At 49.0% G+C, this 19057-nt stretch overlaps 1 protein-coding gene and 1 pseudogene across 4 annotated transcripts; both read left to right on the top strand.

Moving 5' to 3' along the window:
- The first annotated feature begins 1340 nt into the window (after nucleotides 1-1340).
- On the top strand, nucleotides 1341-18480 carry SF3B2 (splicing factor 3b subunit 2). Of its 4 annotated transcripts, none has more exons than XM_074013156.1 (22): nucleotides 1341-1503; nucleotides 1659-1705; nucleotides 2013-2090; nucleotides 4157-4396; nucleotides 4620-4667; nucleotides 5891-6008; nucleotides 6309-6415; nucleotides 6766-6862; nucleotides 7029-7120; nucleotides 7542-7757; nucleotides 7914-8051; nucleotides 8228-8308; nucleotides 8495-8722; nucleotides 9279-9428; nucleotides 11007-11096; nucleotides 11209-11316; nucleotides 12337-12444; nucleotides 12735-12877; nucleotides 12963-13064; nucleotides 17532-17631; nucleotides 17738-17923; nucleotides 18262-18480. In XM_074013156.1, the coding sequence occupies exons 1-22, from the start codon at nucleotides 1371-1373 to the stop codon at nucleotides 18331-18333; spliced, it is 2682 nt and encodes an 893-aa protein (XP_073869257.1). In that variant the 5' UTR covers nucleotides 1341-1370; the 3' UTR covers nucleotides 18334-18480. The 4 variants fall into 4 exon arrangements, with proteins under 4 accessions (XP_073869257.1, XP_015289913.3, XP_005577247.3 ...); XM_015434427.3 differs by having other exon boundaries at nucleotides 6306-6415; XM_005577190.4 differs by having other exon boundaries at nucleotides 4617-4667.
- On the top strand, nucleotides 2130-2212 carry LOC123568971 (small nucleolar RNA U13; annotated as a pseudogene).
- Nucleotides 18481-19057: the final 577 nt, after the last annotated feature.

Raw genomic sequence — 19057 nt, 5'->3', positions numbered from 1 at the left:
GATGTGAGCCAACCTTTCTCAACCCAATCCTTTTCCCTGTCTCTCCCAAACCTCACCTTCCCCAGACCTGGTGCCCCATTCTTTTTTCCCCTGTTCCCAGCTTCTTCTCCACGGGGGGCAGTTGGCAAAATGGAGCTGGAGAAAAGATCTGAAGGGGATGTTTGGGGGAAAATGAGACCATTTCACTGAAGTCTCCCCATTCCCGTACTCAATACACATAAAAACACACACAGTGAGCCTGGCTGTTAGTGACAGGGCAGAGCTAGTGGCAGAGGTGGGGAGAGAAATTGAATTGATGGTGTGGGACAGCGAGAGGTGGATGCTAGGCAGGCAAGAATCCCTGCCAGTATCTGCCTCTGTCCCCAAAGACCACGGGGAGTTGGGGTGGGGAGTGGGCGGCAAGGTGGGCCCCCAGTGCAGGTGCGGCTGAGGGAAAAGGGGCCTGAGTTTATTTTTGAGACTAAAAGACACAAATACTGTCACCAGAAACATTGTTCCTTTTTCCCAGTAATCATTTATTGGGCGCCTCTTGAACGGCAGGTGATGCGAGACTGAAAAAGATCAAGTCCCTGCTCACATTTTTGGGATGCAGGTAGGAAGAAAGGGCAAGAAAGACTTATCAAACGGTGGAGATTCGAATGTATTATGGGAACTCTAAGAAAGGAAAGGAAAGCGGGAGAAAGCTTAGTGAAGACGACATTTGAGCCGGCTTGGAAGGTGGAAAAGGGGGCTTTAGTGTCGCCCTTCCCCCAGGTCGGCAGCTGGAGCTCAGCCCGGGCGGGCCCGCTCCTCTCCTGGCTCGGATCCCCTTTCAGCCCATTCATCCGGGCCTGGGCCGGGGGTGGGCGGGCAGACAATCAGACACTGTTTTATCCCGGGCATTGGCTCCAGCCTCCCGCTTGGCGCCCGCAACGCGGAGCCGCCGGGGAAATGAGTCTCTCGGGACTCCCTGGGAGCGTAAGAGTCCGAGGCTCTGACCGGGGAGCCGGGCCGGAAGGCTTGACAGCCTGCGCTCCCGCAGGTGAGGCGCAGAAAACACTCCCTCCGGGCAGGGCCAGCCTTCCCCGCAGCCCCGCCCTCCGGCCCGCCGCCGGCCTTCTGGGCCGTAGCCTGGCGCAGGGCCCGCAGAGACCGAGACCTGCGCACTACAACTCCCAGGAGGCCTAGCGACCAGACGGCCGAGGGGCCACTGAAGAAAGGGGCGTCTGCGGCGAATCCCGTCGCCTAGCGTACCGCAGCGGGTGGGCCTGCGTGCGCGTCGCCTCCCAACCAGAGAGGACGTGGCGTACGGCGCCGCCGGAAGTTCCGGAAAGTGGGCCCAGAGGCCGGCCCGAGCTTCCGGGTTGGTCGCGCGCCTTGCTGCGGCCAAGATGGCGACCGAGCATCCCGAGCCTCCCAAAGCGGAATTGCAGCTGCCGCCGCCGCCACCTCCAGGCCACTATGGCGCCTGGGCTGCCCAGGAGCTTCAGGCCAAGTTGGCAGAGATCGGAGCTCCGATCCAGGGTGAGGAACACAGAAAGTCGAGGGACCTTTACGGGCCTGCGGAGAAGCGGAGCCTGGTTACCCGGGAGACCCGGGCGCGAGGGGCGGAGGCGGGCAGCTGGGGTCTGACCTGGCCGGGCTTGCCTGCTCCATTGATCGTGTACTTTGCCCCGCAGGTAATCGCGAGGAGCTGGTGGAGCGGCTGCAGACCTACACCCGCCAGGTAGGTGTTGGCGGCGGGACGTCAGGATAGGCCGAGCTTCTCCAGGAGACCTTATATACCCCATCACGGCTCGGTCTTCATTCTTTCTTTATCTTGGCACAGCAAGGCGGAGGCTTGCCCTTTTTGGCTTGTTCTTGCCTTTGCCAGCTTAGTTGTAATTTCTTGTATCCATCTTGGTCCTCTTCAGTGCCCAGCCGGAGCGCTGGCAGACAGGCACTGGATACGTTTTGTTAAATGAATTGGGAGAGATCGTCGATTAGTGAAACAGCTAGTTTTGGACTGACCTAGAGTCCTTTCTCTTTTGCAGACTGGCATCGTGCTGAATCGGCCGGTTTTGAGAGGGGAAGATGGGGACAAAGCCGCTCCACCTCCCATGTCAGCGCAGGTAGGGAGGTTCTTCCATTTTTTAAGATTCTATCTGCTGATCCTTTTGTAGTTCATGAGCATGATGATTCGGTGTTCGCGTGCATGTGTGAGACGTCACACCCTTGCACATCTCGCCTGACCTGAGTGGGGAATAGAAAGATTCCATCTGTTCAGGGTAGCCCTTCCTCTTAATTGCAGTGTACTTGAGATGCAACTGACTGACTGGGCAAGGAGGTACTGCCATGACAGAATTGTGAGCTCTTCAGTTCTCTCTTTGATGCTGATACTTGCCTCCTTTTCCACTGTCTGCTTCTCCAAATTCTACCTGTCATTCAAGATTCAGCTTGTGGCCAGGTGCAGTGGCACATGCCCGTAATCCCACCACTTTGGGATGCTTAGATGGGAGGATCACTTGAAGCCAGGGTTCGAGACCAGCCTGGGCAACACAGTGAGACTCTTGTTACTACAAAAAATTTTTAAAAATTAGCTGGGCACGGCAGCACATGCCTATAAAGTCCAAGCTACTCTCTAAGCTGAGGCTCAAGGATTGCTTGAGCCCTGAGGTTCAAGGCTGCAATGAGCTCTGGTTGCGCCACTGTACTCCATGTACTCCATCCTGGGTGACAGAATGAGACTTTACTTCTCTGAAAAAAAAAGAAAAAAAAAGGTTGGGGGGTGATGGGGCAGGGGCTGGGAGATTGTCAGGAAAAATAGCAAATGCACGCCAGAATTAATACCTAGGCAGTGGGTTGATAGGTGCAGCAAACCACCATGGCACACATTTACCAATGTAACAAACCTGCACATCCTGCACGTGTGCCCCAGAACTTACAATAAAATAAAATAAAATAAAAAAATAGGGGGAAAAAAAAGAGGCAGGGGATGGTGGCTCATGTCTGTAATCTCAGCACTTTGGGAGGCCAAGGCGGGTGAATCGCCTGTGATCAGGAGTTTGAAACCAGCCTGGCCAACATGGTGAAACTGTCTCTACTAAAAATACAAAAATTAGCTGGGCGTGGTGGCACATGTCTGTAATCCCAGCTACTTGGGAGGCTGAGGCAGGAGAATCTCTTGAACCCAGGAGGCGGAGGTTGCAGTGAGCCAGTGAGCCGAGATCAGGCCACTGCACTCCAGCCTGGGCGATAGAGCAAGACTGTCTCAAAAAAAAAAAAAAAAAAGAGAGAGAGGCAGGGCATGGTGGCTCACGCCTGTAATCCCAGCACTTTGGGAGGCCGAGGCGGGCAATCACTTGAGGTCATGAGTTCGAGACCAGCCTGGCCAACATAGTGAAACCTCGTCTTTCCTAAAAATACAAAAATTAGCCGGGCATCGTGGCAGGCGCCTGTAATCCCAGCTACTTGGGAGGCTGAAGCACGAGAATTGCTTGAACCTGGAAAGCAAAGGTTGCAGTGAGCTGAGATTGCACCATTGCGTTCCAGCCTGGGTGACAGACTCTATCTCAAAAAAAAACAAACAAACAAACAAAAAAAAACAAAAAAAAAAAAACAGCTTGAATACAAGGAAGCCCGACTTGTCCCTACCCAGCTGGAAGCAATCACCCTCTTCTTTGCCTGCCCCAGGAACAGTTCCCATGTTCTTTTGTGAGACATTGAGAGCTCCCTGATTTGATTTCATACTCCTTGCATTTAGCAGTCATTGGGGTTTGCATTGCCCTGGTACAGTGGTTCCTGTTTATTTAAGTCCTCTCAATTTCCATGTTGCTTCTGATCCAGGATTTGCTTCTTTTTCTCTAAAGCAGTGGCTCTGACCTAGGATCTATTGATCTCTGTGTGTAGAATGAGGAGTCCCTAGATGGCCTCAGAGGTGTCTTTGAGTCTCCTGGAATTGTATGCAGAGTCTGTATTCAGGATATCTTTCTGGAGAGAGTGGATAGCTTATTGTGGTTGGTGCCGGAAGTTAACATTCTCATATCTTTATAGGGCTATGGAGCATTCTCTCTTACGAATTAGGAACTATGTGTCATTTGACTTAGAATCCCAGCTCCTGACTCAAAGTAGATCCCCCAGATATGTGCAGATGAGTAGATAAATGTTTCCTAATTTTATGATCATATTTTCTCCACAGCTCCCTGGAATTCCCATGCCACCACCACCTTTGGGACTCCCCCCTTTGCAGCCTCCTCCACCTCCCCCACCACCTCCACCAGGCCTTGGCCTTGGCTTTCCTATGGCCCACCCACCAAATTTGGGGCCCCCGCCTCCTCTCCGTGTGGGTGAGCCAGTGGCACTGTCAGAGGAGGAGCGGCTGAAGTTGGCTCAGCAGCAGGCGGCATTGCTGATGCAGCAGGAGGAACGTGCCAAGCAGGTAGGGCAGGTGGAAGCCCTGGCCTGGGCCTCATTAGGTCCCTGAAGGGGCAGTGGAGCCTTAAGAGAAAGCTGGGTCCTAGAACTAAGGCTTCTGGGAAGGTGGGGACTAAATATTGGAACATGGGCCCTTGACTGGAAGAGGATCTCAAGAAGCAAGAGTTGTGGCAGATTGGCCCGTTGGGTATTGGTGCTGGTATGAACTTGTTTTCTTTTTTAAGCAGGGAGATCATTCGCTGAAGGAACATGAGCTCTTGGAGCAGCAGAAGCGGGTAATACCCCTCCCCCTAACCTTTGACCTCATGGTCCAATCCATTGGCTGTCATTTGTATTGCTTCGAATGCACCAATCAAGTTTTGTTCCCAACTAAGTACTAGTGTCTTCCAAAGCATTCAATTTTTCTTGAAGTTCAGGAATTGACAGACTATGACCTGTGGCCTGTATGTGCATGGCCTGTGAGCTAAAAACAACTTTAAAATTTTTTAAGGATTATAAGAAAACCCAAACAAAAATATGTACCAGAGTCCATATGGTAATCCATAAAGCCTAAAGTATTTACCTTCCGACCTATTCAAAAAGAGCATGCTGACTTCTGCTCGCCTTACATGACATCATTCTAGATAGGACTCTGGGTAATTGAGTTATTTGTATTGGATTTAGACAAAATAGGACTGTAAGTCTGGGAATGTTATATAAGATATTTGGCCCCAGAGGTGCGTTGCATTAGTCATTACGCAGTGGATTACTCAGGAGTATTAAAAACTGAGCATTAAAAGCAACAAGTATGAGCTGGGCGTGGTGGCTCACACCTGTAATCCTAGCACTTTGGGAGGCTGAGGTGGGCAGATTGCTTGAGCTCAGGAGTTCGAGACCAGCCTGGCCAACATGATGAAACCCTGTCTCTATCAGAAATACAAAAATTAGCCAGGTGTGGTGGCGCGTGCCTGTAGTCTTGCTACTTGGAAGGCTGAGGTGGGAGGATGGCTTGAGCTGGGGAGGCAGAGGTTGCAGTGAGCTGAGATCATGCCACTGTACTCCAGCCTAGGCAACAGAGCCAGACCTTGTCTCAAAAAAAAAAAAAACAAAAAACCACAAGTCTCAACCTGTGGATAAAGTACTGTCTTTGCCCAGATTGTGCTGGATCTTGAGGGGTAGATATAAGAAAAGAGCTCAAAAGTTTCTAATGTATCTTTTGGGGAAGAAAACTCTCTGAAAAGTAGAAGGCACTGTTTGGCTCAATATGAAATTCCCTGCTTGGAACCAGAAGTTTCCTGGGGTTTTCCTTGGTGTTATTTCTAGGGATTTTCCGTTGTGATGAGAGGGCTCCTCCATTTGGATTAGTAGCCTGGAAGTGTGGGGGTGGAGGGGATGTCAGCACCCAAGGGGTTTGTGATTGTTCTCCTTGGGCCCATTACCCGCTGAAAGAATGCATTTGCCAGGGGCTGCCTGCCAAACTAGTTTTCAGGCAGTGTCTACTCCCACTTCCCTCCCGTAGGCAGCTGTGTTATTGGAGCAGGAACGACAGCAGGAGATTGCCAAGATGGGCACCCCAGTCCCTCGGCCCCCACAAGACATGGGCCAGATTGGTGTGCGCACTCCTCTGGGTCCTCGAGGTGAGACCCTGGGATGGAGGGGAAGAGCAAGAAAAGTGATTTAGACATTTTTAAAAAGACTTTTAAAGTATCTATCCCATTTAAAAAGAGCATATATAATAAACATACAGTTTAATGGTTTTTTACACACTGAACACACCCGTACAACCAGCACCTGGACCATGATCAGCACCCCGAAAGCCCCGCCACACGCCCCCCTCCCCGCAGGTTCACCATCGCCCTTTTAGCAAGGGAGGGAATTTTGTATGTGAGTGTTTTGTCTCTTCTGACATTGGATTTCTTTTTCCCGTCTCTCAGTAGCTGCTCCAGTGGGCCCAGTGGGCCCCACTCCTACAGTTTTGCCCATGGGAGCCCCTGTTCCCCGGCCTCGTGGTCCCCCACCGCCCCCTGGAGATGAGAACAGAGAGGTGAGACTAACGATTTCCTCCTAGGTATAAGAGAGTGGTAGTTTAGGAGGGGACTATTTTTGGATTTTTAGAGAAGGGTTCTGTGAGAAGATGGGGGGACTTAAATTCCTGGGGGTAGTGGGGAGCCGTACTTATTTAAACTAAGGGTACAGCAGAGGGATTGGGGAGACATTACTGAGGCAGAGTCTTGGGGTCCCTCTGAGGAACACTGAACCTCACTGAGCCCAGTTGGTGTTGCCCACTCTCTGCTGCTTACATCACCTGGGCAGCAGCCTTTCTAGTCCAAGAGGTAGAAGCTGGTGGGAAAAGGGCACTGTGATTCGCCTTCTCTGACCGGTTGTCTCTGGCAGATGGATGACCCCTCTGTGGGCCCCAAGATCCCACAGGCTTTGGAGAAGATCCTGCAGCTGAAGGAGAGCCGCCAGGAAGAGATGAACTCTCAACAGGGTGAGTGCCAGGCGTCCTGAGGCTGTAGCCACAGAACCTGGAGAGGCTGAGCTGAGTCCTCGTCCCTCTGTCCCTTTCCCTTGCCTCTTGGTAAAGGCAGGTTACTGTGAATGAGTGCAGGGCGCAGTGGCACCATGAAGACTCGTTACCACCTTCTTCCTTACAGAGGAAGAGGAAATGGAAACAGATGCTCGCTCATCCCTGGGCCAGTCAGCGTCAGAGACTGAGGAGGACACAGTGTCCGTATCTAAAAAGGAGGTAGGGGTTGGAGCTGAGTCTGGAAGGAAAGGCAGGAGATGGGACTTGGGTACGGAAATAACACAGTTTATAAGTGTTCAGTAAGTAATAGCTTCTGTTTTGTGCCAATTTCCACCCTCAGCATCTTACAGATATTTTTCATTTAATTGCTTTTGAGTTTCAAGTACTATGCATGCCTACATTTTACAGCTGAAAAAGCTGAGGTTCTGAGACGCACAGTAATTTACCCAAAGGCACACAGCTTGTGAGTGGCAGAACTTTGGAGTCTGCCTCCAAGGCCCCTTCGCAGCCACTTCATGAGATGGCCTCCGAAAAGCCTGACCGTTGAGCTGTGGGGGAGACCGGGGGAGGAGTTTAGGGGTTGGGGTGCTGGCACAGTACTTGGATTCCCTGACCCAGCTGGTTTTCCTCCTCCTGACAGAAAAACCGTAAGCGCAGGAACCGAAAGAAGAAGAAAAAGCCCCAGCGGGTGCGAGGGGTGTCCTCTGAGAGCTCTGGGGACCGGGAGAAAGACTCAACCCGATCCCGTGGCTCTGACTCCCCAGCAGCTGATGTTGAGATTGAGTATGTGACTGAAGAACCTGAAATTTACGAGCCCAACTTTATCTTCTTTAAGAGGATCTTTGAGGCTTTTAAGGTACAAGGAGAGCGTGCTCGGAAGGGGCAGTGCCAAACAGGGAAGGGGCTCAGAGGTGGGTGCGAGGCAGCAGTGAACAGGCATGTTTTTAGTGCTGGCTTTAGGAACTGGGAAGGGGCTCAGAGGGCAGGGGTTTCACCTTGTCTGCCTCCTCAGCTCACTGATGATGTGAAGAAGGAGAAGGAGAAGGAGCCAGAGAAACTTGACAAATTGGAGAACTCTGCAGCCCCCAAGAAGAAGGGATTTGAAGAGGAGCACAAGGACAGTGATGACGACAGCAGTGATGATGAGCAGGTCAGGCCCAACCCTCCTGGTGGGAAGCAGGGACTCTGGGCACAGGTGACTGAGATGCATCCAGAGAGGGACCATGGTGAACACTTGCAGAGCTTTGGGGGCTTAAGTTTGGGGTGGGTTGGGCAGTTTCATTCACATCTGAGTCCTGCTCAAAAGAGGTGATTGTTCTGTTCTAGGAAAAGAAGCCAGAAGCCCCCAAGCTGTCCAAGAAGAAGTTGCGCCGAATGAACCGCTTCACTGTGGCTGAACTCAAGCAGGTAAGCCCTGAGAGTATTCTGCAGGCCCTGGATCCCAGCTGGGAGACCACCTGGGGAGCCAGGGAGGTGAAAAGGAGTTCTTTGAAGGAGGTGTGAGTGATTTGGGTTTAGGTCCTTTGAGGAAGAAGAGCTTCAGAACTGAGAAGTCGGGGCTCTCAAGAACATGCATTACTATGTGTTTTCCAGCTGGTGGCACGGCCCGATGTTGTGGAGATGCACGATGTGACAGCGCAGGACCCTAAGCTCTTGGTTCACCTCAAGGCCACTCGGAACTCCGTGCCTGTGCCACGCCACTGGTGTTTTAAGCGCAAGTACCTGCAGGGCAAACGGGGTATTGAGAAGCCCCCCTTCGAGCTGCCAGACTTCATCAAACGCACAGGCATCCAGGAGATGCGAGAGGCCCTGCAGGAGAAGGTGAGAGCCTGCCCTCGGGTGTCCCCATCCTTCACAGCAGTGTGCTTCAAAATGGGAATATGGGTTGAAACCCACCTACCACCTACTTGTTACTTGTCTAATTATCCTTTTGTTTTCCTTCTCTGCTCTTCTTCCCCTCTGCCTTCACGTTGCCAGCTCACCTGGTGACTCCTTTCTCAGATGCACTTTGTGGCTAGGGATTCATGGTGGTTGTGTAACTTCTTAATTTTAAAGCTTTTAGTTAAATGCTCTGAACTCAGGAGGTACAAAAGAACACGGGGATGTCTCTGCCTTCCAGAGAAATGATGAGATTCATCTCTTGATGAGATGGTTTAAAAACTAGTTATTGATAGACACAGCTGAGGCTGATATTGTGGAGTCTGTTTTGTTCAGCATGCATTATGTAATTTTGAAGGGTTTGAGCAGGAAGGATTTTGGTGACTTTCGGGGTGAGATAATTGAGGCTTCCCTTGATCTCTTTTGGAGTTGGGAGCTGGATTCTCTACATCAATTTGGTGAGTACTTGTTAAGGCTTGTCTTCTGCCATTCTCTACAGGAAGAACAGAAGACCATGAAGTCAAAAATGCGAGAGAAAGTTCGGCCTAAGATGGGCAAAATTGACATCGACTACCAGAAACTGCATGATGCCTTCTTCAAGTGGCAGACCAAGCCAAAGCTGACCATCCATGGGGACCTGTACTATGAGGTTTGGGAGGGGGCTGGGAGAGGTCAGGCCGGGCCTTGGGGTTGAGACTGTCTAGGGCTTTTTTTTTTTGAGACGGAGTCTCGCTCTGTCGCCCAGGCTGGAGTGCACTGGCGCGATCTCCACTCACTGCAAGCTCTGCCTCCTGGGTTCACGCCATTCTCCTGCCTCAGCCTCCCGAGTAGCTGGGACTACAGGCGCCCACCACCTCGCCTGGCTAATTTTTGTATTTTTAGTCGAGACGGGGTTTCACCATGTTAGCCAGGGTGGTCTCGATCTCCTGACCTCGTGATCTGCCCGTCTCGGCCTCCCAAAGTGCTGGGATTACAGGCGTGAGCCACCGCGCTTGGCCTTTTTTTTTTTTTTTTTTTTTTTTTTTAAATATGAGGTCTCACTCTGTTACCCAGGCTGGAGTGCAGTGGTATGATCTTGCTTCACTGTAGCCTCTGCCTCCTGGGCTCAAGCAGTCCTCCCATCTCAGCCCCCCGAGTAGCTGGGACCACAGACACACCACACCCAGCTAATTTTTTGTACTTTTGGTAGAGACAGGGTTTTGCTATGTTGCCCAGGCTAGTCTCATCCTGAGCTCAAGTGATCCACCCGCCTCAGCCTCCCAAAGTGCTGGGTTTACAGGCATGAACCACCGCACCTGGCCCAGGAGGGCTTCTGAAGCAATTACAATAGTTCCTCAGCCTTAGAATTGCCCATTGACTACCCTTGGATGAGATGGAATTTAAATTGAGGTCCTATTTGGAGGAGAGATGCAGATCTGGTGGCTTCTTTCCCTGATAGACTCTTCATATCCTGTCTTAGAAGTGATAATGGTGGTGGGTGGTTTAGGGATGGAGGGGCCAAGGGACAGTTGCTTTTAGGAAACTTTTAATATTGGGGGTGGTAGAGAAGTTGGTATTTTTTTTTCCTGATCCTTGAAATCGTAGTCCCCTTGATGTCATGGAATTTATGAGGTGGAAGAATTTTGCAGATCATCCTGTCGAGTGCCCTCGTTTTACAGATGAGAAGGCAGGTCCTAACGTTGGCTGTGTTCTCATAGTGGGTTATTGACAGCACTGGGAGTCTGGCCTGGTTTTTTTTTTTTTTTTTTTTTTTTTTTTGAGACGGAGTCTAGCTCTGTCGCCCAGGCTGGAGTGCAGTGGCGCGATCTCGGCTCACTGCAAGCTCTGCCTCCCGGGTTCACGCCATTCTCCTGCCTCAGCCTCCCGAGTAGCTGGGACTACAGGTGCCCACAACCGCGCCCGGCTAATTTTTTGTATTTTTAGTAGAGACGGGGTTTCACCGTGGTCTCGATCTCCTGACCTTGTGATCCGCCTGCCTCGGCCTCCCAAAGTGCTGGGATTACAGGCGTGAGCCACCGCGCCCGGCACTGGCCTGGTTTTTATTCCTTCCCCGACTTTGGCCAGGGAAAGAAGTGATGAGAATCAGAGTGAGAGCCAGGTAGCCCTCACTGGGATTTTATATCTGATGTGGGTTAGGTCTTCTCGCCTTTGTTTTCACGTCCTCTTGCCATTGTGCTCCCACTGAGTGTCTGGGTCTGCAATGTAGCATGCTCTGTTTTTCCCTCAGGGGAAGGAGTTCGAGACACGACTGAAGGAGAAGAAGCCAGGAGATCTGTCTGATGAGCTAAGGATTTCCTTGGGGATGCCAGTAGGACCAGTGAGTGTCAGTTAGCTGTCTGGGGAAGCAGCGAAGTGGGTGGGGATTGGAGCGGAAGGCAGTGACAGGGATACGGTTTGGCAGATGGTATCCTGTTCTCTTTTTCCTGCAGAATGCCCACAAGGTCCCTCCCCCGTGGCTGATTGCCATGCAGCGATACGGACCACCCCCATCGTATCCCAACCTGAAAATCCCTGGGCTGAACTCCCCCATCCCTGAGGTGAGCATTGTCCTTTCATTCATTCTTGGCTGTTTCTGCTTTTGAACTGGAAGGTGATTTTTTTGTTTTCCTTCTCTAACTCCACCATGTGTTTCTTTATTTAAAAAAATTTTTATTGACACATAATATTTGTCATATACCATGGGTATGTGTGGAAAAAACAAGTAAATGGTTTTTGTTTTTTAAAAAACTGACATGCTCATCATAAAATATTCAGTCAGAATTGACAAGTACAAAGATGAAAGCAAGTCACAATTTTACCACTCAGAAATAGCCAAATTCACTATTTGGTGAATGTGTTTCCAGATATGTCTCTGAATATAAGAATGGCCAGAGAGAAATAATTTTATCTTAGCCAGATGTGGTGTCTCAACACCTGTAATCCCAGCACTTTGGGAGGCTGAGGTGGGAGGATCCCTTGGGGCCAGGAGTTTAAGACTAGCCTGGGCAACATAGTGAAACCGCATCTCTACTTTAAAAAAAAAAAAAAGAAAAGAAATAATTTTTTTTTTTTAGTTTCACTTCAATCTATCAGAAATAATTTTATCTCAAGAATGTCTTCAAATTTATTCTTATTTTAAAGTAATCATTAAAAAAATTGACAGATAAGAGTCATTAAAGTAAAAAAGTAGTATTGTTAAACTTTAGATAGAAACTTCCGCCCCTTAAGATAAATAGATTCTGAACAAGCTAGCCTTCCAAAGTTAGGAAAACTCAGTAAGAAATTGAAGTCATGTTTTCAACGTACGTATTTTGGTTTCAGACAGCAGAGACTCTGCCATGACAGAAGAGGTTATTAGCATACTTTCTGCCTCCTGTCTCCTTATCCTGTTGCCTCCAGATTTTAGTTGTTTATTAATTTTGGTTTCTAATGCTTCATAACATTTAATTTTATTCTGCAGTCATAATTTCCGGAGTTCCCAAGTGTCAGCTCTGTACTTTTGAGTGTGCCTTTTCTCTAGGGCTTCAGAATTTCTTTTGCAGCTAAGGAGTGAACTGATTGTGCTCACTGCCTTGCAGAGCTGTTCCTTTGGGTACCATGCTGGTGGCTGGGGCAAACCTCCGGTGGATGAGACTGGGAAACCGCTCTATGGGGATGTGTTTGGAACCAATGCTGCTGAATTTCAGGTATGGGCTATGTACTGGCGATCTTGGTTTTACTTAACATCATGAAGGTTAGAGATTGTTGGTTTATAGCTTCATTATCAGGGAGTTGCGTGTTCTGACACAGCAGAGCCTGGAAAAGGGCAAACATTTTCCCGAGATGTTAACGCAAGCCCCTCACTGGAATTTGAGCTCTAGGTAGGTAGGGATTATTGTCTGTGTGTTGACTCTTAACACCCCTTCAGCTTAAAACAGCCTGGTACATAACAGGTACTTAGAAAACATTTGTTGACTGATTAAGTGATTTCTTTCAGACCAAGACTGAGGAGGAAGAGATTGATCGGACCCCTTGGGGGGAACTGGAACCATCTGATGAAGAATCCTCAGAAGAAGAGGAAGAGGAAGAAAGTGATGAAGACAAACCAGATGAGACAGGCTTTATTACCCCTGCAGACAGGTGGGGGAAGCAGAGAGTGCCTCTTGGAAATGGCTTATCTTTGGGGGCCTTCTCTTTACTCCAGAGCTTGTTCCTCTCTTCACAGTGGCCTCATCACTCCTGGAGGCTTCTCATCAGTGCCTGCTGGAATGGAGACCCCTGAACTCATTGAGCTGAGGAAGAAGAAGATCGAGGAGGCGATGGATGGGTGAGGGTGCCAGACAGGGCTTCACTTCCCGTTGGCTGACTGGCTGACTGTTGTTCCTTTCTCCCCCATCCCTTTTTAAAAAATTATTGAACCAACTCTGCCAGGCGATACTCCAGGCAGGGAGGAGTCAGCAGTTGAGGTAAACTGGTAATCAGAGAACAAGATACTTTCAGATGTAGATAAGGATGCTCAAGCAGAGGAAACTGGGTAATGGGATGGGGGGGCAGGGAGGCCTTTGGGAAGGCCTCATTGGGGAGGTGGTGCTTGAACTGAGACGCGAATGGAAAAGCGCCAGCCACAGGATCATCTGGATCAGAAGTAACAGTAAGTGCAAGCAAGTGCAAAGGCCCTGACACAGGGATGCGCTAGTATTTTGAAGCTCCATTTTTAGGTACTTGAATGTGTGGTGTTGTTAGGTCTTCATGAATTGACCCCTTTATCATGAAATGACCCTCTCTTTATCCATTCTGCTCTTTGTTCCCTTTTTCCTGTTTTTATACCTTCTTTTGGATTACTTGAACAATTTCTATGATTCCATTTTATCTCCAGTGTTGGTTAATTAGCTGTTAAGTTTTTGCTTTGTTATTTTAGTGGGTGCTCTGGGGTTTATCGTAGATCATGTCTATATCAGGATCTAGCTTCTCTTGATGTCACACTGCTTCCAGATGGCATTAAGAGCCGCGATAGTGTACTTCGCTCTCCGCCCAACTTTGCACTGTGTTATCATGTATTTACATGTTATAAATCCTGTACTGTATAGTTATTATTTTTGTTTAAATGGTCAGTTATCTTTTAGGGAGGTTTCAATAAGAATCATGCATGAAGCCATGTAGTTACCATTTTTGTTTCTTTCATTTCTTTGTGTAGATACAGGTTTCTATCTGATATCATTTTTCCTCTGCCTGAAGGGCTTCCTTTAATGTTTCTTTAGGGGTCATGGTGGCTTACGCCTGTCATCTCAGCACTTTGGGAGAAGGCTGAGGTGGTAGATTGCTAGAGTCCAGGAATTTTGAGACCAGCCTGGGCAACATAGTGAGACCCCATTTCTACAAAACAAACATTTCTTATATTGTGGGTCTGCTGGTTTTGAATTCGTTCAGCTTGGGTAGTCTTAAAAATTCTTTATTTGGCCTTCATTTTTGAAAGATCGTTGCCAGGTATAGGATTCTAGGTTGACAATTTTTTTTCTTTCAATACTTTTTTTTTTTCTTTTTGAAATGGAGTCTCGCTATGTCACCCAGGCTGGAGTGCAGTGGTGTGATCTTGGCTCACTGCAATCTCCACCTCCTGGGTTCAAGCGATTCTGCTTCAGCCTCCTGAGTAGCTGGGATTACGTGTGCATGCCACCACATCCAGCTAATTTTTATATTTTTGTAGGGATGGGGTTTTGCCATGTTGCCCAGGCTGGTCTCGAGCTCCTGGCTTCAAGTGATCCACCTGCCTTGGCCTCCCAGAGTGTTGGGATTATAGGCGTTAGCCACCACATCAACCTTCTTTCAGTACTTTTAAGATGTTGCTCCAGTGTCTGTCTTCTTTCTTGCATTGTTTCTGGTGAGAAAGCTGCTGTCATTCTTACGTTTGTTCCTGTGTACATAATGTGTCATTTTTATTTGGCTGTTTTTAAGATTTTATCGCTAGTTCTAACAATTTGACTGCAATGTGCCTAGGTGTAGTTTCCGAGTGTTCCTTTGCTTGGGGTTTTTAAAGCATCTTAGATCTGGGTTTTTAGTTTTTATTAATTTGGGGGAAATTTTGGTCATGATTTCTCCAAATATTTTCTCTGTTCCCTTCTCTTTCCTCTCACCTTATTCCTCTGTTAAGTTGTCCCACTGCTCACTGATGCTTTTCATTTTTCTTTTTTTTTTTTTTTTGAGACGGAGTCTTGCTCTGTTGCCCAGGCTGGAGTGCAGTGGCCGGATCTCGGCTCACTGCAAGCTCTGCCTCCCGGGTTCACGCCATTCTCCTGCCTCAGCCTCCCGAGTAGCTGGGACTACAGGCACCCGCCACCTCGCCCAGCTATTTTTTTGTAATTTTTAGTAGAGACGGGGTTTCACCGTGTTAGCCAGGATGGTCTCTATCTCCTGACCTCGTGATCCGCCCGTCTCGGCCTCCCAAAGTGCTGGGATTACAGGCTTGAGCCACTGCGCCCGGCCGATGCTTTTCATTTTTAAAGAAATTCTTCTCTCTTTGTATTTCACTTTAGAAAATTTCTATTGCTATGTGTTCAAGTTTACTATTATTTTCTTCTGTAATTTCTGGTCTAACAGTAATCCCATACAATATAATTCTCCTTTCTAGAAGTTTGATTTCAGGTCTTTTAAATCTATTCTTTCTCTCTTAACTTTTTGAACATGTGGAATGCAGTTATAACAATATTTTATTTTTATTTTATCTTATTTTATTTTATGATGGAGTCTTACCCTGTTGCCTAGCCTGGAGTGCAGTGGCATAATCTCGGCTTATGGCAACCTCTGCTGCCCAGGTTCAAGCGATTCTTGTGCCGCAGCCTCCCAAGTAGCTGGGACTACAGGTGTGTGCCACCACACCCAGCTACTTTTTTTGTATTTTTAGTAGAGACAGGGTTTCACCATGTTGACCGAGCTGTTCTTGAACTCCTCAGGTGATCCGCCTGTCTCAGCCTCCCAAAGTGCTGGGATTATAGGCATGAGCCACCACACCTGGCTGTAACAACATTTTAATGTATTGTCTGCTAACTCTAACATCTGTGCCATTTCTGGGTTGATTGCCATTAGTGGATTCATTTTTCTCATATGGATTGTATTTTCCTACTCTTTTGCATGCCTGGTAATTTTTTTTTCTTTTCCTTTTTTCTTTTGAGAGAGGTTCTCACTGTGTTGCCCAGGCTGGTCTTGAACTTCTGAGCTCAAGCAGTCCTCCTGCCTCAGCTTCCCAAAGTGCTGGGATTACAGGTGTGAGCCACCAGACCTGTCCAGTGCCTGGTAATTTTTTACTGAATGCTAGGCTTTGTGAAATTTACCTTGTTGGGTCCATGATATTTTTGTATTCCTGTAGATTTTCTTCAGCTCATTCAGGAATATAGTTATATGGAGCTAGTTTGATCCTTTCAGGTCTTGTTTTTGGGGTTCTTGAGGCAGGACTGAAGCAGTCCTCCCCACTGTGAGGCACAAGTGCCTGTGGACTCTACCCACCGCCCTGTGAATCAGGAGGTTTTTCCGTCTGGCTAGTGGGAGTTGCACTATTCCCAGTTCTGAGTGAGCAGCAGGTGCTGTTACGAATCCTTTCGGGTGCTTCTTTCCCTGTCCTTGGTAGGCATGTGCTGCTTAGTACTCCCCTGCATACTTGAGGACCTTCTCTAGGTCTCTTGAGTTCTCTCTCAGCTCTTTTCTTCAGTACTCTATCCTGTGAACTCTAGCTGCCTTGATCTCCCTGGACTTTCAGCTTCATCCTCCCAACTCATGGAGTCCTCAGGGCTCTCCATGCGTCTTCCCTCTGTTCTGTGGCCTGCAAACTCTTGGTGCAGTATGCTGGGGCAGTTGAAGGGCTCATTGCATTTGTTTCCTATCTTGCAGGAATCACTGTGCTTTGTTGCCCCATGTCTAGTGTCTTGAAAACCACTGTTTCATATATTTTGCCCATTTTTTGGTTGTTTCAGGCAGGAGGGTGTATCTGGTTCCTGTTGCTCCTTGTCAGGAAGCAGAAGTCTCAAGCTTTGCATATTCAAGGAAGAAAAATAAAGAAGGGTACTGTGGACAGAGTATAGTGAGGAGGGCTTGGGTAAGGGATCAGGCTATGAACCCTTTAGGTCATGGTAAGGAGTTTAGATTTTATTCAGATAATGATCAGAAGCCTCAGAGGGTTTTGAGCAAAGGTCTGACAGGACCTGCAATCCATTTTAAGCCATTTTCTCTGGCTCTTGTGTGGAGAATAGATTGTCACCTCTTCCAGTGGGAGAGGTGGAGATGATGGACACAGTCTGGGGTAATAGTGGTAGAGGTGCTCTTATTCCTAGTGTAATCCTTGAAATTAGTGGTGAAACTGGCTGTGGATGGCTCTTGCGTCGGAAGGCCTGAAGTGTGAATTACGTACATGAGAACTCAAGGCATGACATTCTTCGGGTGGGAACTGTTGTCACCTGCTCTCTCTTGCTAGCTTCTCTGTACCAAAGTTCTCTTGGAAACTTTGAGCCTCTCTGACCTTTTGACCCTTCTGTACATGTGGGAGTCCTGGTCTGTGATCCCCTAACTTGGTTTAGGGGGCCCCTTAGCTCCATCTGTGTTCCCTGGAGTCAGCACTGTGCCACCCTCCCCTTCCCCCTGCCCAATTATTTTCTGTCATGGGCTTCCATGAACTGCAGAGGCTGCATCCTTGGGGAGCTCAGAAGCTCTCCAAGGCGCTGAGTGGAGGTGCCACCTGTATCTTTTGTTTCTGCTTCTGGAGACCCTTTTGTCCCTTCCTTTTTGGGCCTGATCCCATTGTCCTTCACAGAAGTGAGACACCTCAGCTCTTCACCGTGTTGCCAGAGAAGAGAACAGCCACTGTTGGGGGAGCCATGATGGGATCAACCCACATTTATGATATGTCCACGGTGAGTACTTGGAGGACATACTGCTTTTGGAGGCTGAGAAGGGCGGCAGAAGCTAGGGCTTCTCTGACTCTCTTTGGAGGTGACAAGGCCCTGATCTCCTTTCCAGGTTATGAGCCGGAAGGGCCCAGCTCCTGAACTGCAAGGTGTGGAAGTGGCGCTGGCGCCTGAGGAGTTGGAGCTTGATCCTATGGCCATGACCCAGAAGTATGAGGAGCATGTGCGGGAGCAGCAGGCTCAAGTAGAGAAGGAGGACTTCAGCGACATGGTGGCTGAGCATGCTGCCAAACAGAAGGTAGGCGCTTCCAGGGGCGCTGGGCTGGGTGAGAGCCAGGGACCCTGGCCTGCCGTTTTCAGTGGTGTGGTGCCCTCTAGTGGTGAGAGTGAGGGTGGCCTCTGCTTGCTGCCCTGTGCGCTTAGATTTGGAAGTCTTAGAAATCCTCCAGTGGGCTGCCCTCTTTAAGGACGATGAGGGGGAGGAACTCAGCCAAGTCTGAGAGGGAGCTCGAAGAGAATCCAGATTCAGCACCTTTCCCACAGACTTCTATGTCTATGTCAGGCTGCCCACCCTTGTTTTGGGGGTCTGGGGGTGGTTCAACCTGTTATAACCTGTGTCTCTTTCTCCCTATGCAGCAAAAGAAACGGAAAGCTCAGCCCCAGGACAGCCGTGGGGGCAGCAAGAAATACAAAGAGTTCAAGTTTTAGGTCCCCTCATGCTGGCCCTTTTTTTGGCCCTCCGTCTGGATGCCTGGGCTTCACAAAAGAGCCATCTCTCCCGCAGTTCCCAAGGACTTGTCATTTCATGTTCTTATTTTAGACCTGTTTTGTAAATAAAGCTGTTTCCCAAGGAAAGAGATGAATATGTAACACTCCTGATCCTCCCTCATCTCCTTTTAGCCCCTTCTTGCAAAAGGACTAAAATAGCCTCTTTCTACAATCACTGGGCTGCCCCAGTAACCACGAACATGAACTGGGATCAGATGGCGCAGTTGACTGGTGACGCCAACCCCGGGCTGAAATCTGTGTTTCACCACTGCCCTGCTTTGTAGGAAGGCTTGGGGGAAGTACCTCTAGGTCTGGTTTGACCTTACTACTTTGTCCTTGGGGAGTAAAAATAGCCAGCTTAGCGCCCTAGCGTGGCGGAGGAAGTAACAGTGGGCTTGGGAAGTAGGCCAGGGCAGGCCTTCCCAATTGACCTTGTGACCAGAAGTCCAAGTCCTTACCTGTGTGAGAACTTAGCTCAAAAGCTAAATTGTCCTGAGTCCATGCGAGCGCTTGGCTTCAAGCAACACTAGTCGCTGGGATTTGGGGTTTGTGTGTGGGACGGGGGGACTTGCTTTCTCCAGGTTCTTACCCCTGGTCCTGAGCAGCCTTTCTGACAGACTAGAGCAGGCTGGATCACTGGCTCCCATGGGCATTTGCCAGCCTG

Source organism: Macaca fascicularis, chromosome 14, assembly GCF_037993035.2.
Source record: "Macaca fascicularis isolate 582-1 chromosome 14, T2T-MFA8v1.1".
In the NCBI taxonomy this organism is placed as follows: Eukaryota; Metazoa; Chordata; class Mammalia; order Primates; family Cercopithecidae; genus Macaca; species Macaca fascicularis.
This window is presented reverse-complemented; position numbering and strand designations above follow the sequence as displayed.

Excerpts from the sequence above, each read along its gene's own strand:
- SF3B2 (XM_005577189.4), top strand. The coding sequence starts at position 1,371 with ATGGCGACCGAGCATCCCGAGCCTCCCAAAGCGGAATTGCAGCTGCCG. Across the intron at positions 4,668-5,890 it reads TCTTGGAGCAGCAGAAGCGG|GCAGCTGTGTTATTGGAGCA; the intron begins GTAATACCCCTC and ends TCCCTCCCGTAG. Across the intron at positions 8,723-9,278 it reads GAGAGGCCCTGCAGGAGAAG|GAAGAACAGAAGACCATGAA; the intron begins GTGAGAGCCTGC and ends CATTCTCTACAG.